This window comes from Gymnogyps californianus, chromosome 11, assembly GCF_018139145.2.
Source record: "Gymnogyps californianus isolate 813 chromosome 11, ASM1813914v2, whole genome shotgun sequence".
NCBI classification, from domain to species: Eukaryota; Metazoa; Chordata; class Aves; order Accipitriformes; family Cathartidae; genus Gymnogyps; species Gymnogyps californianus.
The window spans coordinates 5,322,599-5,343,017 of NC_059481.1; the positions used below are offsets into that span (position 1 = coordinate 5,322,599).

At 35.1% G+C, this 20,419-nt stretch overlaps 1 protein-coding gene across 1 annotated transcript in view; it reads left to right on the plus strand.

The window, feature by feature from the left end:
* Positions 1-20,419, plus strand: part of VPS13C (vacuolar protein sorting 13 homolog C) — a 102,248-nt gene that overhangs the window by 79,108 nt on the left and 2,721 nt on the right. The window contains exons 70-84 of the mRNA XM_050903681.1: positions 302-383; positions 488-557; positions 1,425-1,536; positions 2,549-2,662; positions 3,912-4,048; positions 4,301-4,382; positions 4,838-4,951; positions 5,204-5,279; positions 5,939-6,102; positions 7,403-7,448; positions 8,492-8,615; positions 9,343-9,457; positions 16,551-16,642; positions 17,954-18,077; positions 18,338-18,421. Of these exons, the coding sequence (XP_050759638.1) occupies positions 302-383; positions 488-557; positions 1,425-1,536; positions 2,549-2,662; positions 3,912-4,048; positions 4,301-4,382; positions 4,838-4,951; positions 5,204-5,279; positions 5,939-6,102; positions 7,403-7,448; positions 8,492-8,615; positions 9,343-9,457; positions 16,551-16,642; positions 17,954-18,077; positions 18,338-18,421 (1,536 nt within the window). The remainder of the gene's footprint in view (positions 1-301; positions 384-487; positions 558-1,424; positions 1,537-2,548; positions 2,663-3,911; positions 4,049-4,300; positions 4,383-4,837; positions 4,952-5,203; positions 5,280-5,938; positions 6,103-7,402; positions 7,449-8,491; positions 8,616-9,342; positions 9,458-16,550; positions 16,643-17,953; positions 18,078-18,337; positions 18,422-20,419) is intronic.

The window sequence follows — 20,419 nt, forward strand, 5'->3', positions numbered from 1 at the left end:
AGTATTACAGTCAATGTATGCCATCAGCTGCAGACCTTCTAAATGAATCTTTGTGAGTGTCAGCCTGTGTAAGCATCCCTTGTGCAACACTTCCAACCATCTGACCTTTTATAACTAAATAGGTAACATTCCAAAATAATATCAGAGTAGTCCTCTTCCTCTTTTTTCCTTCCCCCAAAATAAGAATGACGTTCTTCTTGAACACAATCTATAAACAAGTTTCTCAAACCTTCTAAAATGGAAATGGTCTTTGATTATCGTGTCATTAAAATATTCCTGTAATTATGCAATAATTTTTTAGGTTGATAATCAATTACCAGGATCGATGTTTCCTGTTGTATTTCATCCTGTAGCCCCTCCCAAGTCGATTGCTTTGGATTCAGGTAAGAGAAAGCCTTTAGTAATATCAGACTTATTCAGCCTTGAAAGTAGTAACTTGGCAATTTATTTTTTACATATACTTACATTTTTTTTTTTTCCTATTTAGAGCCAAAACCCTTCATTGACATCAGCGTCATCACTAGGTTCAACGAATACAGCAAAGTACTGCAATTCAAGTGAGTTTAACAGTGTGTTGTAGTACAATTTTAGAGATTTAACTCATTTTAGAAGTGAACCTTGTTTTAAAGTTCATGTTCTCATATCCAAACAACTCTTGACTTTGAATTGAGTTTTTAAATGTTTCCAGTGAAAAAACATCATTCTAAAAGAAACTTACTTTTAGAAGTAAGGACTGATCACATGAAGGGACTATTATGCAAATTCTTTAGTAATCAGAATTATTTCCCTCTTGTACTACAGTATCAGAGTTGCATGTCTGCCTGTTTGCTGTACAGTGCTGGGTTTATTTGGTGCTCTAACAACAGGCAGCTCATACAGTCTCTAATTTAGTCCGGTACAGTGTGTTCTATTGTGAAATGTATGTTCTTCAGTTAATATGTCTGCGTCTTGAGTTTTTGTACTAAAAATGAGACAAAAACATTATACTGATAGTTTCTAATGCAAGTATCTCTACCCAGCTAGTGTGGATATAATACTTGAGGATGGTGAATTTTAATAAAATAAATATTCAGTAATACGACTCTTGGAGAGAGGCAGTTGAGTAAGAGGAAGAAATATGTTGTTTAGGTGATGTTATCCATGGAGCGCATGGAATCATAATGTATGAATATAAGAAGTATTTGGTGATGGTTAATATTTTTAGGTAAATTTTGAAAGTGTTAAGATATGAATCATCTACAGTAAAGTAATATATAGCTTTGTGAGGCTGGTAAGCCCTTCTAACTATAAATAAGCAGTTGATATTGTAGATTGTAAGTCTTAATATGCAACATTGCATAACAAAACTTCAATTACATAGGGTAAGCATGTGATATTTAAGTTAAACTTCTACAATTATACACTGTTTGTTTTTCCCATTTTAGATACTTCATGGTTCTTATCCAGGAAATGGCACTGAAAATTGATCAAGGATTTTTAGGAGCACTTAGCGAACTTTTCACTCCATCTACAGACCCAGAAGCTGAAAGACAAAGGGTAACATATGAGAGAAACTGATTCTTGCTAGAACAGAGCCTTTGTGGTAACAGTGTTGTGATTTTCTGAAAGTTTCAATTTAAATGAGTGAATATTGCATTTGACAACCGTGAATAAAGGGACACAGTAAGATAACTTTCAGTGAAGCATTGGTATTTCTGTTAAACATTGGCTGTGAGCATTACTAATTGACAACTTTGGGTAACTGATACTTGGGTATGTGTAACTGTTTTCTGCTCTTTTAATGTTTCATTAATTCATGACAGAATTTTTTCAACTGTGGCTACGAAGTGTTAAGGGTGGTAGATGAAATAAGGTTATGGTTTATAGAGTGGACTTCTAATTGTTAGTCTACAGTGTCTTTTGTCTTTAGAGAGCAGAAGGAACAAATTTTCATGGCTCTAAATTAAGTCTTAAATAGGTATGTAATATTCAGAAAGGTCACATTTGGTTCTAGTGTGCGTAGGAGAGTCATTCTTAAAGTTTTTCTTAGAAACGGTATCTTCAGATGTACTGTATAAAAATTCTAATTTTGTAAGGAAATATAAAAATGCAAAGAACCTCAGGAAGTTAGTTATCTTACTAATATTTCTAAATTAATTTAGAAGTGATACCTTAAGTGATTGAGGAATTTAAGAGAATATCAAGTGATATAGTGTAAAATGGAAAAGTCACCCAGAAATTGTTGTGTGTGGTTTTTGGTTTCGTTTTTTTGTTTGGTTGCTTGGGGTTTTTTGGGTTTTTTTTTTACCCTGGGTTAGAGAAATGTATTAATACAGTTATAATCTGTATTACAGGTTATAAAAGTAATTAGTCCATTTCCAGTTTTGGAGGTATTGGCTATTTAGTTAGTTAACTGTTTTATTACATTTGACTATGATTATTATTTCTGCTGTTTATTTATTTGTGTATATTTTTTACATATATTTATATGTAATATTATTAATAATATTACATATATGTTGATGAGATAAACTTCTGTTCTATTTTTTCTTTTTTTTAATAAAACCAGTCTAAATTAATTCAGCAAGATGTGGATGCACTTAACACTGAGCTAATGGAGTCCTCCCTAACAGACCTGTCAATGCTCAGCTTCTTTGAGCATTTCCATATTTCTCCAATCAAGGTATGTAATAGAGATATAGTTTTGGTTAATAAAACACTTGATATCAATGATATCTTAATTCCTTATGGTAAATACATCCTCAGATCAACCTTCTGGGTAATTGAGGTCTTTGTGCTGTCTTTCTAATGGGGATTTTTTTTCTGTTCTGTAGAACTTAATACTTTGTTGGAAAACTTCCTTAGTTGCCCATGAGTACAAACAGACCCTTAACCATTGCTAAGTGGGAAGAGTCAATGGGTATAATAGTGAGGAAAATTAGATAAAATGCTGGCCTGAAGGTATCCAAGTAACGTATGGTAAATTGTAATAAAATACACTTTCATGGGCTTATCTTCATGTCTCTCTTCAACCAGTTAGATTTTTTTGGACATTCCTGTGATATTTTAACATTATCCTCTAGCTAGTCTGGTTAAAGTTGTTGAAGAAATTGTTATAATTTTAAGTCTCTCTTGCATCTTTTTTTTAAATGTCTAGACATGCTGCCTGTTAAGTACAGGAAGGGGCTTCTTTTTCTCCCATGTTTTTTTCACCTTACTTCAGTCACTCATCTCAATATTCTAAACCACTGGATAGTGGGAAGACTGTGACAATAGCTATGTGGCCTTTTGAAAAAAATGAAAATTGGGAATCTTGAAAAAGTCAAATCATACAGGTTAACTGCTATGCCCTCTTTTAAGCGAGTAGAAGGGAGCAATATTGGTTATAATGATGAACAAGGGAAAAGGAAGATAATTTTTTGTTGCCCTCTCCACCCGTAAGAAAAGTGCGTGGATTTCTTTTAAAATAAGTGTCTTAACAACACTAAACAATCCCATTTTACAGTGTTAAAGACAGTTCTCTAAAGTTCATGTGTTTCACCAAAAGAGTGACTAGTTGCAAAAATACACACGAGCTAGTTAAGTAAATCAGCATTTAAGGTTTAACTTGTACTGGGAATTAAGCTCCACCTATTTAACACGTTATTTCTCTCATTGTTTACACAGAAGCTTACAGATGTAAACATAATGAAAGTTAAACTTCTAGGGCAATTTGACACTTCTGTGTATGGAAATATAAATAAATACATATGTTATCAAAGTCATACCATTGTGAGTTCAAGCATGTTTGTTGAAATTGTACCTTTCCTCAATGTGAGTAAAAATACTTACCACTGTTTCACAACTGGTTTGTTTACACATGTACCACACAACCTGTCTGGTGTGTGTATTTTGTCTTGATTTGTCTTGTTTTACTAATTCTGTCTTGACAGTTGCATTTGAGTCTATCTCTGGCTTCTGGTGGAGAAGCATCAGATAAGGGGGAAGAAATGATAGCCATTCATTCTCTGAATTTGCTGTTGAAAAGTATTGGAGCTACTCTAACAGATGTAGATGATCTTATTTTCAAGTAAGCTAATAAAGATTTATTTTTTTTTTTAAGATATTTTGAATAAAGCTACTATACATTTAAGAAGTGGGTCCATGATAAACTTTGCTGACTGACTCTAGTATAAATGTATACAGCCTTTGGGGAAAGGGAGGAATGGGGTTTGGGCTCCTTTTTAAGAGAATAGGGCTTCAGGATTATCTGAAGGAAAAAGAGAACTATTTAGAAGGAGAAAAGGTATCTATAACTAACGTGTGATTACTTGTCTTTCAGACTTGCTTTCTTTGAAATTAAATATCAGTTCTACAAGAGAGACCAACTGATGAAGAGAGTTGTTAGACATTATAGTGAACAAGTAAGCTTATTTAGCCAAGCCTTTGTGTGAAATTTTGAGTAAGTATCTTACAGAATGCAGAAAACAGGAAAGAAAAGGTGAATACCTCTAAAAGCTACTAATTTTTTATTTCATGATACTGAAGTAGGAATCTGGTGGCACATTACGAAAATGTAAATACAGAAGCGTCCTGAAAATGTGTTTTAAGAATTTTAAGTGATTTGCTTCTGTTCTTTTTATTTATAATTTTCTTCATCAAAGTATTCTAATAGTTATCCATACATATACTGCATCTTTTTCCTAAGCTTGTCTTCATTCTAGTAGGAATACTTAGTTGAGTACTCTAACCACCTTACTTAGGTAGTAATTGAAAAAATTTACCAGCCTTGGGTTCTAACATGGAACTATGTGTAACAACAGCTAGTAACACTGCTTTTGGGTTTTTTTTTTTTTGTTCCCCCCCCCCCATTATTTAGCTCCTGAAACAGATGTATGTTCTTGTACTTGGGTTAGACGTTCTTGGAAATCCATTTGGCTTAATCAGAGGCTTGTCTGAGGGAGTTGAAGCTTTCTTCTATGAGCCGTTCCAGGTATGACTTCCTGATTCTTCAACTGTGTATGAATAGTAGGCTGATTGAATATACTGGTAGGGTTGTAGTTTTGTTGTCACTATACTCTACACCCTGAACTGTTAAGAAAGCAATAATTTTTTATGTTAACGTTAAAGAAATAACATATTCAAATGGCCTTACTTTCATCAGTGTAAAGGAATTGCTAGTTTTTCTTGAAACAGATGCATAAGTGTATAGTTTTCTGCTATTCATAATAAGCTTCATTTTTAGGGTGCTGTTCAAGGACCTGAAGAATTTGCTGAAGGCTTTGTAATTGGTGTTAAAAGTCTTCTTGGACACACAGTGGGTATGTATCGTATTGTTACTGTTTTAATAAGTTAGATGAACTGATGGATTGCATTTACATTTTTTTCTTCTTATTTTGAAGGGAAAGTTATAGTTTTAAAGTATCTACACGGTAATTTTTTTGACGAATATTTAAGTTTGTCAGATACTATTGCCAGTATTTGTGATACAGATCATTCATACCTTACTTACTTGAGACTATCTAGATGCCTGTTTTGCAGACTGAGCAAGCAAACTGAGAAACATGGCATGTATAACTGAATTTGTAACATGCTGTGGATGAATAAGGAAAATTACTCTAATGGTCCTAAAATGTCTGGAGAAGCCTGAGAAGTGTTCTTAGGACCAGCTAGTGTTACAGTTACCTTAGATTTTCATTCAGCTATGTGTTACAGTAATTAAAGAAAATATGATTCCATCCAATATGCTATACAACATGTACTGAAGTGATTTAAGAGTCACCTTTTGCTGTATTTATGGATTTCAGGCCAGATTCCAGAGTCCTGTCATGGACAACATGTGGTAGTCACTCTGTGTAAATTCGTAATATCTAAAGTGAATATGAAGGGAAATCGCTATGAACTTTGTGGCTTCTTGTGTGTTGTCTGCTGTTAAATTGTGAAAGAACAGTAACTTCTACTTTCTGCCTTGTTCCATCAGGTGGTGCAGCAGGGGTGGTGTCTAGGATCACTGGTTCTGTTGGAAAAGGCTTGGCTGCTATCACTATGGATAAAGAATTTCAGCAGAAACGGAGAGAGGAAATGGGTCGGCAGCCGAAAGACTTTGGTGACAGCCTGGCCAAAGGAGGAAAAGGCTTGTTACGGGTATGAATTTGGAGTTGAGGGGATATGTGCCAACTCTTAATCTGTGCTTGAAAATTATATGCAAACAAGTTTGATGTCGTCTTTATCAGTTCATGAACTAAACAGAAGAAACAAACAGGCAGTCAGTTTATAGGAGACTCAGTGTAGTGTGTCAGCTTTAGTGTTTGAGGTCATGTTTTTGGCCAACCTGAGGAATTGAAAGTAGGGTCTCAGAAAGGAAAAGTGTAGGAAGTAACACGAATTTCTCCTGTGAATTATATAAATAAGCAAATAGTTACTCATGTTCAACAAATGTGTTATCTAATTAAAGTAACTGGGCCCTTATTTTACTTTGCAGTCAATTCTGTCATTAAAGTCAGTTGGCTGTGAATTATGAGCTCTGGGCATGTGCTACATAGTAGAAATGGCTTTCTATATGCTGAGGTCGTATAAAAACTGCTAGGTTTTCTTGACTTAAAAGAATTTGAACATGAAGCAAGTAGAATGTGTATAAAAGTAAATACTACCTTAGGTTGGAGAGATTTTTCTGAAATAGAAGCTGCGCAACCCCTGTATATTTTTTCTTTTTTTTTATAATCTAAAATTGGGAACCTTTTCTGGTTGCTGAAAGATCACATCTATTTCTAGTTAAAGTGTTAAGTATGAGACAAACCTCATGTAAACAATTACTGAGAGATCTGTATTACCTGAATGCAAATTAAGTCTTCTAATAAATTCTATCACTTTCCATTTAATATAAAAACAGTCAACATATTTCTAGGTAATTATAAGTAATAACCATTGTGGAGTTGTTTCTGACACGGTTTGCTGAAAACTTGGAAGTTACCTCAGTGGATTTTTATTCTTCTGCCTTTGTGTCATTAAACTACTTGGCCTTTAAAGTCTTCCAGAGAGTTATTTGATGTGAATTTATCTTTAATATCTTGAATATCACTCATGACTGGGAATTCTGGCAGCTTCCTGTTAGTAGTGAAAGTGTAATAGTGACTTTCTTAATTATTACAAGACTGATTACTGTACAGAAGATTTGTTAGTCTTTCTTGCCAGCATAAATGTTTCTTCAGCCATTTTAGGTTTTCCCCCCTCTCTTTTTTCCCTCAGTTATAATTTCCTTAAAAGTTTAAAGTAAAAAAAAAAACAAAAACCAACCCTGAAACCAAAACCCCCCAGCCAAACAGTGTTTCCAATATTGAACTTCATTATGAAGTTTTAAAATGAAGGATGAGAGACAACTAGTTGCCCAGTTGGACTATAGCATTCCTGTTTCTAAGTAGGAACTTAATTATCTTCTCCATTTTAGGGTGTTGTTGGAGGTGTGACGGGCATAATCACTAAACCTGTAGAAGGTAAGCACTAAGGTTGCACTGCATTGCTTAAATGGTTTCCCAGTACTTTACAATTTATTTTGTAATTTTAAGAAATATCACTCTAAGTGTGATGCTAAGGCATAGCAAGATTATTTTTATATTTTTAATTCAGACGTGACGTTATATGATGATTTACTCGAATATATTTATAGCTGTTATTGGCTTACCACCTTTTCAGCCTTTGTATGAATTAAGGAATGGTTGTCTTCGTGATGTATTTTTAGGCCTGCTGTACCCAATTTCTTGTTTAAAGCCAGAATAAAGATACTAAAAATAATAAATTAAAAAGCACCAGCTGAAAAAGTTTTTTTGAGACTCCAGAGGTTGGAGAAATCTTAAAAAGCAGATTTGGTTTTATGCCTAAGATCAGTATTTGTTTTTGTGAAGACTGTCACTTTATCAGTATGATAGATGATGGAAAAAATCCAAGATAAAATGCCTCTTATTAAAATTCATGTCAAAGTGCTTTAGATGTTGGAAGTTAATTGTCACTGTGTTGTATTTTGTAGGTTATTGGCAGATACTTTGACATGTAGTCCTTCTCTCATTTGTGTATGAACACACATGCTTTCTAAACACTGTCTTGGCTCTTCCATAGTTATGTATCACCAGAAACATGTAATTTTGAGATAGAAATAGTTAACTTCCATTATACTTGTGCATCTTAGAGTCTTCAGGTTATTTTGTTATTACTATCAACCTATAAAAACTGATATATTGGCCTACAGTCCAGACTGAAAGTGTGAAAAGGAGAATCTAGTTAACATCTCAGTTATGCTGGCTTTGGAGACTGGTAAGGTGTTAAGTGAACAGCAGTATGTCTAAACAGACAAGGAAGCAATGTCTGACTTTTCATAGAGAACTTTTTTTATAAGTGGATTGTACATAATCAATTGCTGTGGGCTGTTTCCAATACAAAACAGTTCTAGTGCAGCCTGGAGCAGTAATGGTTTAATTCTGTGGTTAATGTGTTCAAGTAGGTCATTAAAACTGTATCTTTCTCTGTTCCCTTTCTTTTAAAGGGGCTAAAAAAGAAGGTGCAGCTGGATTCTTTAAAGGAATTGGAAAGGGGCTTGTAGGAGTGGTAGCCCGCCCAACAGGTGGCATCGTAGATATGGCAAGCAGTACCTTCCAGGGAATTCAAAGGTAAAATGTCAAGAGAAGTTTTGAAATACTCTCCATGTGTTGGATACCAGGTGGTAAAGTGGTCCAGTAGTGACATGCCATTATTTGTGTTAAAATACAATGTGCAGTAGGATATATGGGGTTGAGAAATGTCTAGTAGCCTGTAATGAATGTATTTTATGATGATCTCTGGAAACTGCTGCTTCAGAATACATCTTGCAGTGTTGTAGTTCAGGTAGACGATGACTAGTCCATTTTCTCCTTTCACTCCCTCCCCGATCAGAAAGTAATTAAAAGATATTGTGTAAATTTTACTTTTGAGGTAGGTTTGTGTGCTGCTGAATGCAAATATCTAAATGTCATTTAAACTTACTGTAAAAAATAGACCATTGAAATTTTCAGAGAAAAACTTGCCACTTTAAATTTGATTAGCAGTGCACATCAGGGGCTTTTTGTGTTTTAGGAGGACCTTTGGAAAGTGTGTTAATAAACATGAGAACCCTTAGTAAATTATCCACAGTTGGGACTAAACTTCTACAGTTTATTCTGTAGTTGTCTAATTAGCTAATGTTACTTTGGATTTGTTACTAGCAGTGTGTCTTTACTATTTAGTAAATAGTAAAGTAGGGTACCCAGGAAGTATAAGTGGGATATGTGGCAAGTGAAAGGGTGACTTTTTAAAAGATATATTGGTGAAACTCAGAATTGTAGTAAGCTTACCAGAATACTGTTCCACTGTCTATGGCAGGGTGGCAGAATCAACTGAAGAAGTATCTAATCTCCGTCCTCCACGTTTCATTCATGAAGATGGTATCATCCGGCCATACGATAGGGTGGAAGCTGAGGGTTATGATTTATTTGAGGTATGACTTGCATTGTAAATACAGTTAAAATTCTCTAACCTACAGGGTTCCGTGAAGGATTATATTACAAAAAAGCTGCTAGGGATCTGTGGTAGTCATTACCTGTAGTGAAAACTTGCCCCAGCCTATTCCATAATGCAAGCCTGTATAGCAGAGAAGACCCTGTGCTTGTAGTAAGCTGAATGTGACAAGAAAACTGCAGCATTGCTGTTAAATGATCTTCTGCACGTTATGTTCTGTAATTGCTTATTTCATGCTCTGGAAGGAGGTAGTAGGATTAAGAATTAGTAGGATTAAGATTTGAATATGTGGAAACAAAAACATTTTGATACTCAGTTCTATGTTTTGCTTAATAACAAAGCTGAGGCTGGTTTACAAACTAAGCAACTTTTAAATAGGATGAATAGAGCTTGAATTGTTGGCATATAATACAACTACTGAAATCCCCGCCCCCCCCCCCCCCCCCCCCCCCCCCCCCCCCCCCCCCCCCCCCCCCCCCCCCCTTTTTTTTTGGTGGTATCAGCAGTTGAAAAACTGCATGAATTCTCAAAATACCACCTTTTGGTATTTCCTTATGTTGTTCTTAATAGCAATATGTCATAGCTACAGGCATTGCGTGGACATTTAGCCTGCTTCTACATCTGGATGTGGCTAACATGGAGGGTGAAAAACAGTTGTATTCAAGTCCTAGATAATCAGGATCCAGTCAATTCGTATTTCAGCCTTCATGTTCTTAAAGTTTACCTTAAAATGCTTATTTTGTTGCTGAAAATTAGAGTAAAATAACTGTCTACATTAACATTTTAAGACCAAAACTTGCATATTTGCTACTTCCTTCTAGATGTTCTTTTAATCCTTATTTCCTATTCTATTTCTAATGTTTCTCTTCTTTTTCTTTCTCTCCTGGCATACGCAGCAAGAACTGGAATAATGGAGTAAACGTTTTCTGTATTTCTTCTCTATTTCCATCACGGTCTTTTATCTGCCTTAAGTATTTAGATTAAGGGCATAATTGCATTTAACATGTCCTCTCCCCTTCATTCATATCTTTTCTGTGTAGCAGTTGAATAAAACAGTGTTTCATGTTGTCCAGGCTAAGAAAACAAACAAATAGACTTGAATAACCATCTTCAGTAAGACTAGATGAGTGAGTAAGATGAGAGAGACAGGGAGGGTTTGTTTCCTGTATATTTGTTTTTCTGGGGATGCTTAGCTCCTTATGAATGGCAACAGCAGAAGGCACTTGGAAAAAAAATCATGGTAGGGTAGATGCTGAGTTCGTTCATTTATTAGCATTTTCTTAGAGCTAGGGCTGTGGATGAAGGGAGAAAGCAACATATTGATACTTGTGCAAAATTTAAAATAGTGATATTGAATGGAATTTTCTTCTGTGAAAACACTTACAATTTAATGATATAGAAATACTGTCTCCATATAAATGCTAAGAAGACTTGTATTTGTGGTTTCTGTAATATGCCATAGGCCGGTCATTTATACATCTGATGAACCACTATCACTTCAAGTTACTACTACTACTTCTTTATGAAATTTATCAATTAAAAAATATAGCCAGCTCAGTTGACTTTGGTTTCATTCACAGAATCTTCTGGGGCTTTGTTGTTCAACATGCTTAAATGCAAACTTTCAGCTGTTAAAATTAATTTACATATATATATATATAAAAATATATATTTCTAAATTAAGTGATGCCATAAATTTAATTTCTAATACAACATCTCATAAATTAACAAGCTAAGCTTAACAAGCTGATCTCAGAGCAAATTGTTTGCATATCATACATGAAAAAACCATTGCACAGAGACATCTCTCTCTTGCTAATGCCTTTTTAGAATTTAGTGGTCAATAGTCAGCTTATTTAATTTAATATTGTTTAAAAAAAACATTTAATGAATTTTTATTTTAGCTGATTAAATGAAATTAAGTCATTGTGATACACTAAGCAGACCAAATTTCTTCACGTAGTGAGATTTTTTAAAATTTTATTTTTTGCACTATATTTTTTCCATCTATCAAAAAGGAAAAGGTAGCACAATTAACACTGAAAACTGGATATTACGCAGTTCCTGCACATCTAATATTTGTTTTTTTTCTTAGATCTAAATGGTGTAGATTGGAATTGTATACTAACCAAGAATGAATCCTCTGTATAGCTGACTAAATACAGTTTCTTCCTTTCAGAAGTCAGTTAATTGAATACAGGTTGTCTTCCTTTTTTTTTAACTAACTGATTTTGATTATTATGCCAGAGGGTAGTGTTGGGAAGGTTGTTTTTTTTTCTAATGTAAATTACAAGCAAGAGGGGGACAGTGTCTTTACAGGAAATAGGATATTTAACAAGGAAGATGAGTCAGAAATTCAGTTTTTATATGCATTTACAAATTTAATCACAAATAACTCAACTTATAGGTACTAGTGCTGTTTATATTTTGATCCAGTTTTGACCTAACATTACAAGTAGTTTAACCAGAATCCCCACCCTCTCATCTATTTTAACTAACTTTAATGCATATGTCCTTTTAAACATGCGCTTACAAGGTTGAAACCTTATGAGGTTACCTTAAGGAATGGATGTCTCAATACTATCCAGTGGTTGGACAAAAAAATGTTTCACTTAAATACTCACCTGTATGTGAAATATAGACATTAGAGGTAGACATTAGAGCTTAGCTTAGGAGGAACACATATGTATGTCTTAAAAGACAAGTTACTTTTTTCCACTCAGAAGTTTTTTCTGTGCAGAATGAGGACAGTAGCCAGATGGAGTAGATCAGATCACTTGTGTGAACTTGTTTACGCAGTGCATTTTCCCAGAAGTGCTGGATCTAATGTATATGGGTTATATAGGGATCTGCTCAGACAATTCAAAACCTGGAAAGTCAGATTTGACGTCTTGCAGGCCATGTCTCTAGCTCATGCAGTGAGGCTTAGTAGTACAGAAAGCGTTTTGTTAAACATAAATGCGTAGTATGTATAGCTGGAGAAATCAAAGAACAAATAGGGCAACTCTGGGAGAATTTTTTCCAAGGAATAAGTCCTCCTGAGTTTTAATCTTTGTATGAGGAGTGTTTGCAGTTGATGAGATTTGCTAGAACAGGTAATGAACGCCTTGGGCTTTGTTAGTCTTTGCCTTTTAATATGCAGGTATTGCTGCCTGCACTGGTGAGGAGACTGTCTTCTAACCCCAGCACTTAGGGTCTGGTGTGATGCAGTTCATACATTATTCAATGTCTATGGTGTTACTTCGTTTCATTTCCCAGTTAAAGTATGGAGCTTTATAAAGAATGCAGAACACTTCATGAATAATTGAGACATGGTGGTGAGACAGCGTTGTGTGGCACAGAGATTACTATGCTAGGTTTCAAGAAACTGCAGATTCTATTTCTGATTGAGTCACTGTTCTTCTGTGTAAATTTGCACTGGTTCTTTCATTTCCATGTAAAATAAGAATGAGTTGAACTTCTTTAAAGTGCTCTAGTATTCTCATAAAAATAAAAGCTTTTGGTAAAGGTACCTGAATTTTAAGAGTGTGCAGATGATGGAGTAATTTTCATCAAGTGCAACCCCCTTTTTACATAATGCCACCACCATTGTGCTGACATCTCTCAGGTGTATTGAGAAAAGCTCTGAGAAATACTGCATCTCTTAGGCACAGAGCTCAGTGGGAACTCTTACTTTAGTAACATATTGCATGTAAAATCTAAAAATACTATCAGGATTGTTTCTGAAGTTACGAGAAACAGGCTTTCTCTCCAAAGCTTTGAGTTTAAATAGAGGAACATGCTTATGAATAAATCTGTTTAAATATGTGGCACATCTCATTTCTGCATATCCAACAAAAGGATTCAGAATATGGATTGCAGCCTTTGAATTTCAGTCTTACATGGCGGTGGGTTTTGTATTTCTTTGATTTTTACTTGTTTTTAAAATAGCTATGGTTCAGGTATAAAATGTGAGTTCATATTATGATTTTAGGCATATGTTGCCATCTTTCTTATGTTTTGAAGAGACTTTGAGATAAGCAGTCTTTCTGGCATTTTTTTCCCTTTCATGTATGTTTCACAGTTTCAGAAATTTTTAAGATGGTCAGAAAGTGATATTTTTTTATAGAAGATGTGGAGCCTATATTTTTGTTTGCTGGAAAACGCTGAATTAAAATGTTTTTCAAAATGTCACATCACTAGGAAGCAAATCCAGGAAAACACTATGCTGTTGATTTAAACTCTTGAATATTAATCCACTTGAGTTTAAAGGATTTTTGGGGTTGGTTGCAGTGTATGATGATGCTTTAAGACATCTGTTGAACTTTTAAATATATTAAAATAAAATGCAAATATAAATAAATGTTGAAGCTTCTTTGATTCTGATGTAAGCTGAGTTGACAAAAGATCCTTCCATTTTGGTTACTCAGTATAGAGTTCTTAGCATGCGTGCTTGATCATAGACAGAAAAATGTGGAGTCAAGTTTAGCTTCTGTTGTCATCTTACCAGTTTTATAGATCCAGCTATGGAAATAAGAAGGAAATGTATCTTTACAAGGGCTAACTAAAAACATACTGAATTTTTAGTCTTCCCTCCTTAATTTGTTCTCACTAGTTTGTCAGAAACAACTTGAGAAATTTACTGCTATACAGAGGCTGAATTCCACAGTAACAGCTGTAAAATGAACTGAAGGTCATCTTGTTTTGCAGTGAAGAACATCAAACCAATTTTGTGGCATCCGGTTGCAGGCACTTGCTAAACATTGATCTGAGGTGCATGCATTCTGCATCCAGGCAGAGCATGTATGGCCTTCATTCTTCCTTATGTTTCCTCATGTTCCTACACAGGAGCTGCACATTTTCCATTAAAACAGATTGTATGATAAAAAAGGCGGTTGTGTTGGCTTAGAGAGTACATAGCTAACATGCATTGACATTATGCCTATATAACTGTCTTTGCTAATTTTTACTAATTAAACGTTATTTACAAGTAGAATGTGTATTTTGTAAAGATTTTTTTTTTGCACTGATTTAACATTCTTGGTGGTAGAGGGTAAGTAGATGTTTGAGATGCATGTACCATAGGTTAAATTTCAGCATCTCAGTTGACTTCTCTGTGGTGATAGTTGAAAGCTCTTCATCTTAGCAATAAATGTGACCTAGGAGGACTGTAGTGATCCAAGTTTCTGTAAAATGCTCTATTGATGACCATCGCAATCTTTATATTTAAAGAGCTCATCGTTGTCAGAGAACGTAACTAGGTTAGTGACCCTGACCAGGCTTTTGTGACTACTGTGCTGGAGCCCTGTGTTTGTTAGAAGCTTCTTGACTATAAATGCAATCCAGATGCTTTCGCTGGCTAGAGTCTTGGGGCAAAGTTCTGGGTATGCACATACTCTTTCCAACACTTGTTTCCAAGGTTGAGACTATATAATCCAACTGCTCTACTATTACCAGTATTGCTGGCTTCTAAACATCGTCTAGTTGCTTATGAATAACTTCATAGAATTCCAACGTCAGTGGCACTTTGATTTGAAGGTTCAGAGACATGAGATGATTGAAGTACAGGAATGTATGTATTGCATATTACAACTACGCTTAGCTTTGCAATCCAAAATAAATGCAGAACTAGCTTTAAACCCAATGTGTCTATTCTTTGTTTCAGTTTTTCTGTGCTAAGAGTTTTCATCTTTAAATGTAACAATGTATGGCTTCCCCAAAGAGAAGGGTAAGCATGGGTATTTTAGGGGCTTCTCTTTGGAGTGTTCTGCTGGTAGTTGCTTTTTAGATAAGATGTATGTGATATGACACTGTTACTGTGGTAGGTTTGCTACCCAGAGAATTCATGATCTCTGCGTTTAATACAACCTGTGTACAGATAAGGTTCTTTAGTAACAATTACATATTTACTATGTACGTGGTAATTACAGTTGGAATGTGAATTCTAGCAACCTTGCAGCTACAAGGATTACAACAGAAAACGTGTGTTTAATTCTAGTAGACCACTTCTGTCCTGAAAACTAACATTCATTCAAACTAGTAACACAAGTACATTTACCTGTAACACATAGTTAATGTGTTATATTACTTAATCAAGCAGGCTGCAAAGTAGGGTGGACAGAAACAGATTGACTGCTCTCTGACAAATTCATAGCAGGAGAACCAGTAGTTGGCACAGATTTATTCTCATAGCCAGTTTGAGGTTGGGTTCCCATTGGTAATACATTATTCATTTCACAATTTTATCTTTTTCTACATGATGTTTTGATGTGTATCCATTTCCCACAAATACGTTGATGTGTCGCTCTGTGAATCTTGTTGCCTTTAAGCCAGTGTTATTGTGAGCTTGATTTAGGGATGACTGCGAGACTGTCTTCCGTGCTGCTTTTTGTTGTTGATGGAATATTGTAAGCCTGGTGACGTGCTGTAGAAAATATTATACTTCAGTTAAACAGCATGTACAGAGTAGGAAATCTGAAAAATATGTAATCAAAAAACTAATGAAGAACTGAAAAAAAAAATAGCTAGGAAGCACTTCAGTACTTTATTTTGAAACTTTTTTTAACCTCTGTATTCAGTTTGTCACTTGAGTTGTAGTTGTCTAACAGAAACGTGATGAGTAATTTGATCTACACTTTCATATACCTTCTTATTTTGGATGTTGAATAGGCATGTCCATTCAATGCTTCAGAAGTCTGATCTTGAGGTGCATTGAGTATTTGTAACTTGGTAGTATATTTCTGAGGGTCTGGGTCATGTGCTGCTGCCTTTTAAAGGTACTGCTGCAGGATTTTCACTCTTGAATCCAATCTGCAGCATGGGGTGTAACAAAATGAACATTACTAAACAATTATTAGCATAGAAAGGAAATTAAAGCTGAAGAAATAGTCTGATACTGCAGTGTCAGTGTTCCACCTTTTGAGTGGAACGGATCAGACCTTTCAGCGATTCAGCTTCAGGAGTGAGAATGCTGTGAGAGCCTGCCTTTAACGAACCAGTTCAACGAGGTAACTTTTTAAAAGGCTTTTGAATTGAAAACAGCACTTTGAGTTTTCTTTTTACAGCCCAAAAATTATTTTCTATTTCTGTTTCAGAAATTGCACATCAGAAGGCTGGAAAAAGAGAGCTATCGATACCACTGTGCACTTCCAAGAGGCAGAAGAGCAAACCTTATTGTTACCAATAGGTATTAAGTTTTGAAGGCTTTTTAAGGGCCTGTCTTGGTTTCGGCTTGGGGATTAGACGTCTGGCTAAGTCTAAACTGATTGTGATTCTCTGCATATGTACTTTCCTTATCCATTTTCTTCTTGATTTTTCTATAATTTAGTTTCCTTTATGGAAAACGTAATATGGTAATGATGTCAATACTAGATACTAATTTAGAAAGACAGTTTTCTCGGAGGTCAGTGATCCTTTCATCATACTGGAGGGAAATATTCTTTTTTTCCTTTTTGTTTCTAATTTTTCAAATTAGCTTGTGATAAGTGTTTGCAGTCAAACCAATGTTTTGATAATGCACATGTTTACGATCTTGTTAATTAAAGGATACTCTAAATGGAGTCTTAAGTTTTTGTACGAGTATGAAAATTAATATTAAACTCAGCAGACAATTTTTAGAATTCAAGATGTTACTAGCTTTGGATGCACAGTTTGAGTACTCAAAACTTTCTAAGTACATTTAGATAATGAAAAGGAACCCATGGATTATGATGTCCACATCTCAAATGTCACCAATTTCCACCTTGCCTTAATGTATGAGATAGGCTTATCCATAATGAGACTACAGGAGGCATCCCACCATGTTTGTTTTGTAACGACTAGCACACTTCAAAATTCATGCTGCAGCTAAACAAGCTTTTTCAAGATACTGACGAAGTCTTTTCATGATAGTTAGGTGATTTAGTTGTTTGCAGCTTCAGATAAATGTGCACTTTTCTCCTTAGCCCAATTCTTCTCCACATGCATTAAAGTTCTAGTTTAACTCCATTCAAAACTGCCACCTGTTTTTGTCTTAGTGTGCTAGCTGACATTGGAGCTCTGAAGTAATTGAAGGGGCAGCTAGCTAGCAACTGTAAACAGTAGCAACTGATCATCTGTCAGTCTAGTAGTAATTGTGTCACTGTGTAGCTAGTATGTAGCTGTTTGACTGCCTTCATGTGGTAGAGTCTGGCTTTGAGTAACTGGTTTGAATTAACTGGTGACCCTCTAATATCCAATTCTAGCAAAGTATTTGGATTTGGAAGGCTGGCTGGGTTTTGATTAAGTTGGCCTGTGCGTACTATGCAATATCATAGACCATCTATGAGTCTTAAGGACAAAGTGATTATCTCAGAATATATATTAAGGAAATGTGGTTCCACTGTGACTGAGTGGATACTTTTAATCCACATAGAAAATGCCTTCTCAAACAGATTTCTTTTCTTCATTTTGTTTTGTTTTTCTGGCAAAGTTCTGGTCCCAGGGAGAAATTGAGTATTAACTTTTTTCTTCTCAACAGGAGAGTGATGTATGTAAAAGAAGTGGAAATCTTAGGCCATTTAACAACAGAGTGGGATTACTTATTTGAAGACTTTATACGCTGTCCCTCCTACGAAGCAAATGTTTTAAAAATAACTGTTTTGGTAAGAAAAGCATGTAAACTTTTTTTTATTTAGCACTATTTAGAGGTCCAAACATGCTCTTAACTTATATATGGTTCTAACTGCTAACTATGGGACTATGAGAAGGATTTACTTAAGATTTCTTGAAAGTATGAGTTGGGTTGGACAGAGGCCACATTGAAATCTAACCTGAAGTTGACATTCAAGCCATTTAAGTATCAGATTCTGGGTTCTTGTTCTGTGAGTCACCTGAAGTACATTTTTGTTCCCCCTGGCAACAGGATCAAAGGATGTTCCAAAGGAAGGACAGTACAGGTCATGAATGTGTAAAGACAGTTCAGCTTCAGGATGAAACTACAGCAAGGGTATATTCTTTTTTTTTTCTTCCGTCTTCTTTCCTTCTGATATTGTTAACAGTTGTTGAAACTCAGCACGTAAAAAAGATGGTAATGTTCAGAGACCCATTATAGAATAGGCTGCTGTGCCTGAGGACCGTTTACCATACTTTCATGTTGAAAAACAAGTTTAACCAGGAGAATGATGAGACAAGATAGTCTAAAGCATTCAAGAGAGTATATGCAATAATAATTTAAGGTTGAAGTTGCATAGTCTTATGTTTTGTATATTAAAACTCATTAAAGGAAAATAATTCAAATACCTAAAGTACTAGGTTAAGTTCATTATAGTCTCTAGGATTCAACATACCTCTGAATTCTGCTACCTTCTCATTATTTCAAGATCACTGGACTAATCCAGTAAGTGTTCCTTGTGTGAAAAGGGTTACTTAGATTCCTTCCACCTCCCACCCTCCCTGCACCTGGGTTTTCTACCATTTATCTCTAAATGTTTGTTCATATTGATGCTGGAGAAGCTGATTTATTTTGGGAGCTTTTGTTCTGTGGATGGTTGGGTCTCATAGCTAACTCACATAAGCTGAACTAACAATTTGTATAAATTCCAGGGTACTTCAACAATAGAAAAATTTACCTAGGAAACCATGTCTCTTACTGTGGTTTTGTATCAGATGATGAGAGAGGAGGAGTTCTCCCTGATAACCAAAAGTGAAATCAATTAGATCCACAGCATCTTGGAAGCACACTTGAACTTGTAGCTCCAGTAAATGGCGAGTCAGCAGCTAGAATCAGAATAGGGGCAAATTGCTTCTATTAAAGTGATTGAGCCTTCTAAAAGAATGAGTTAGACTGGGAAGGAGAAAAAATTTGCTATCATTTTGAGGCACTTTTTTATCTACTGGAAGAGTCTATATTATTTCTTTACTGTCCCTTGTCTAAAGAAAAAGTTCCTTCAGCTTTTTCTTACAGCATGTCTTCCAAATCACACTTTTGGTTAACTAATTTAGATCCTTTTAGCTTGTCTGTATCTTAGTGTCATGGCCAAAGCTGGAACATTGTACAAAACACGCAGGCCACGCTAGATTTTCTGTTATTGCCTAACTGCATGTTCCTTTAGTAGTGTTTGTGCTGGTATGTATACATTGAAAATAAATTTTTCCATCCTGAAGTGCAATGCTACCCATTTACCTTCTGTGGATTTCTGTTGAGTTTCAGGATTACTCTTCTTTTTGCATCTCCATTCTTTGCATAGATCCCACTTCGATAACCAATACTATACCAATTTGATAGAAAGACACACAAAGAAGTACGCTGCACAAATAATTGGCACTTCTGTGAAGACTTCTGTGGTGCCCTTTGCATGTGCATGAAACAAATGTCTTTAAGATAAGGTTAATGTTATCTGTAGCTTCCTTGTTCTTTCTGTCTCCCCTAAAAAAGCAAACAAGCATTTTAGGTTTGTCGTTCTTTAGTCCTCTGAATCTTTCCCTGGCCTCCATGAGTTATCAGAAATCCATAATGTTTGAAATACTTCAGGTACACCTGATGCATGTTATTTGTCCATCCAGCTTTTAACTTACACTTTAATATTCATTGTTGTATAAATGCGTTTTTTACTTTTATTGAAATTGTGGATAAAAAAATCCCTCACAAGTGTTTCAAACACTTCAGCTTTCACTGAATGCTGGAATTACTCAAGTAAAATCAGAGTGACCATCCAAGCTACCCCAGTACATTTTGGTTTGGTTTGGTTTTTTCCCTAGGCATTTATGCATATCACATTGACATTAATTTTCTCAGACTAGAGATACATCACTGTGTTAATATTATGTATACACATTTTATGCATAAAGTACAATATGTTTAAGGTTAGACAGTTGAGACCTGGGGTTTTTCTAAACTATTAGATTGTTTGTATTCAGGAATTCAATAAAAATGACTGGTTTAGTTGCACTGCTTTGTTTAGTTAAGTTGTTTCTAATTTTAGAATTATTGTTAGGTTCTATTTTA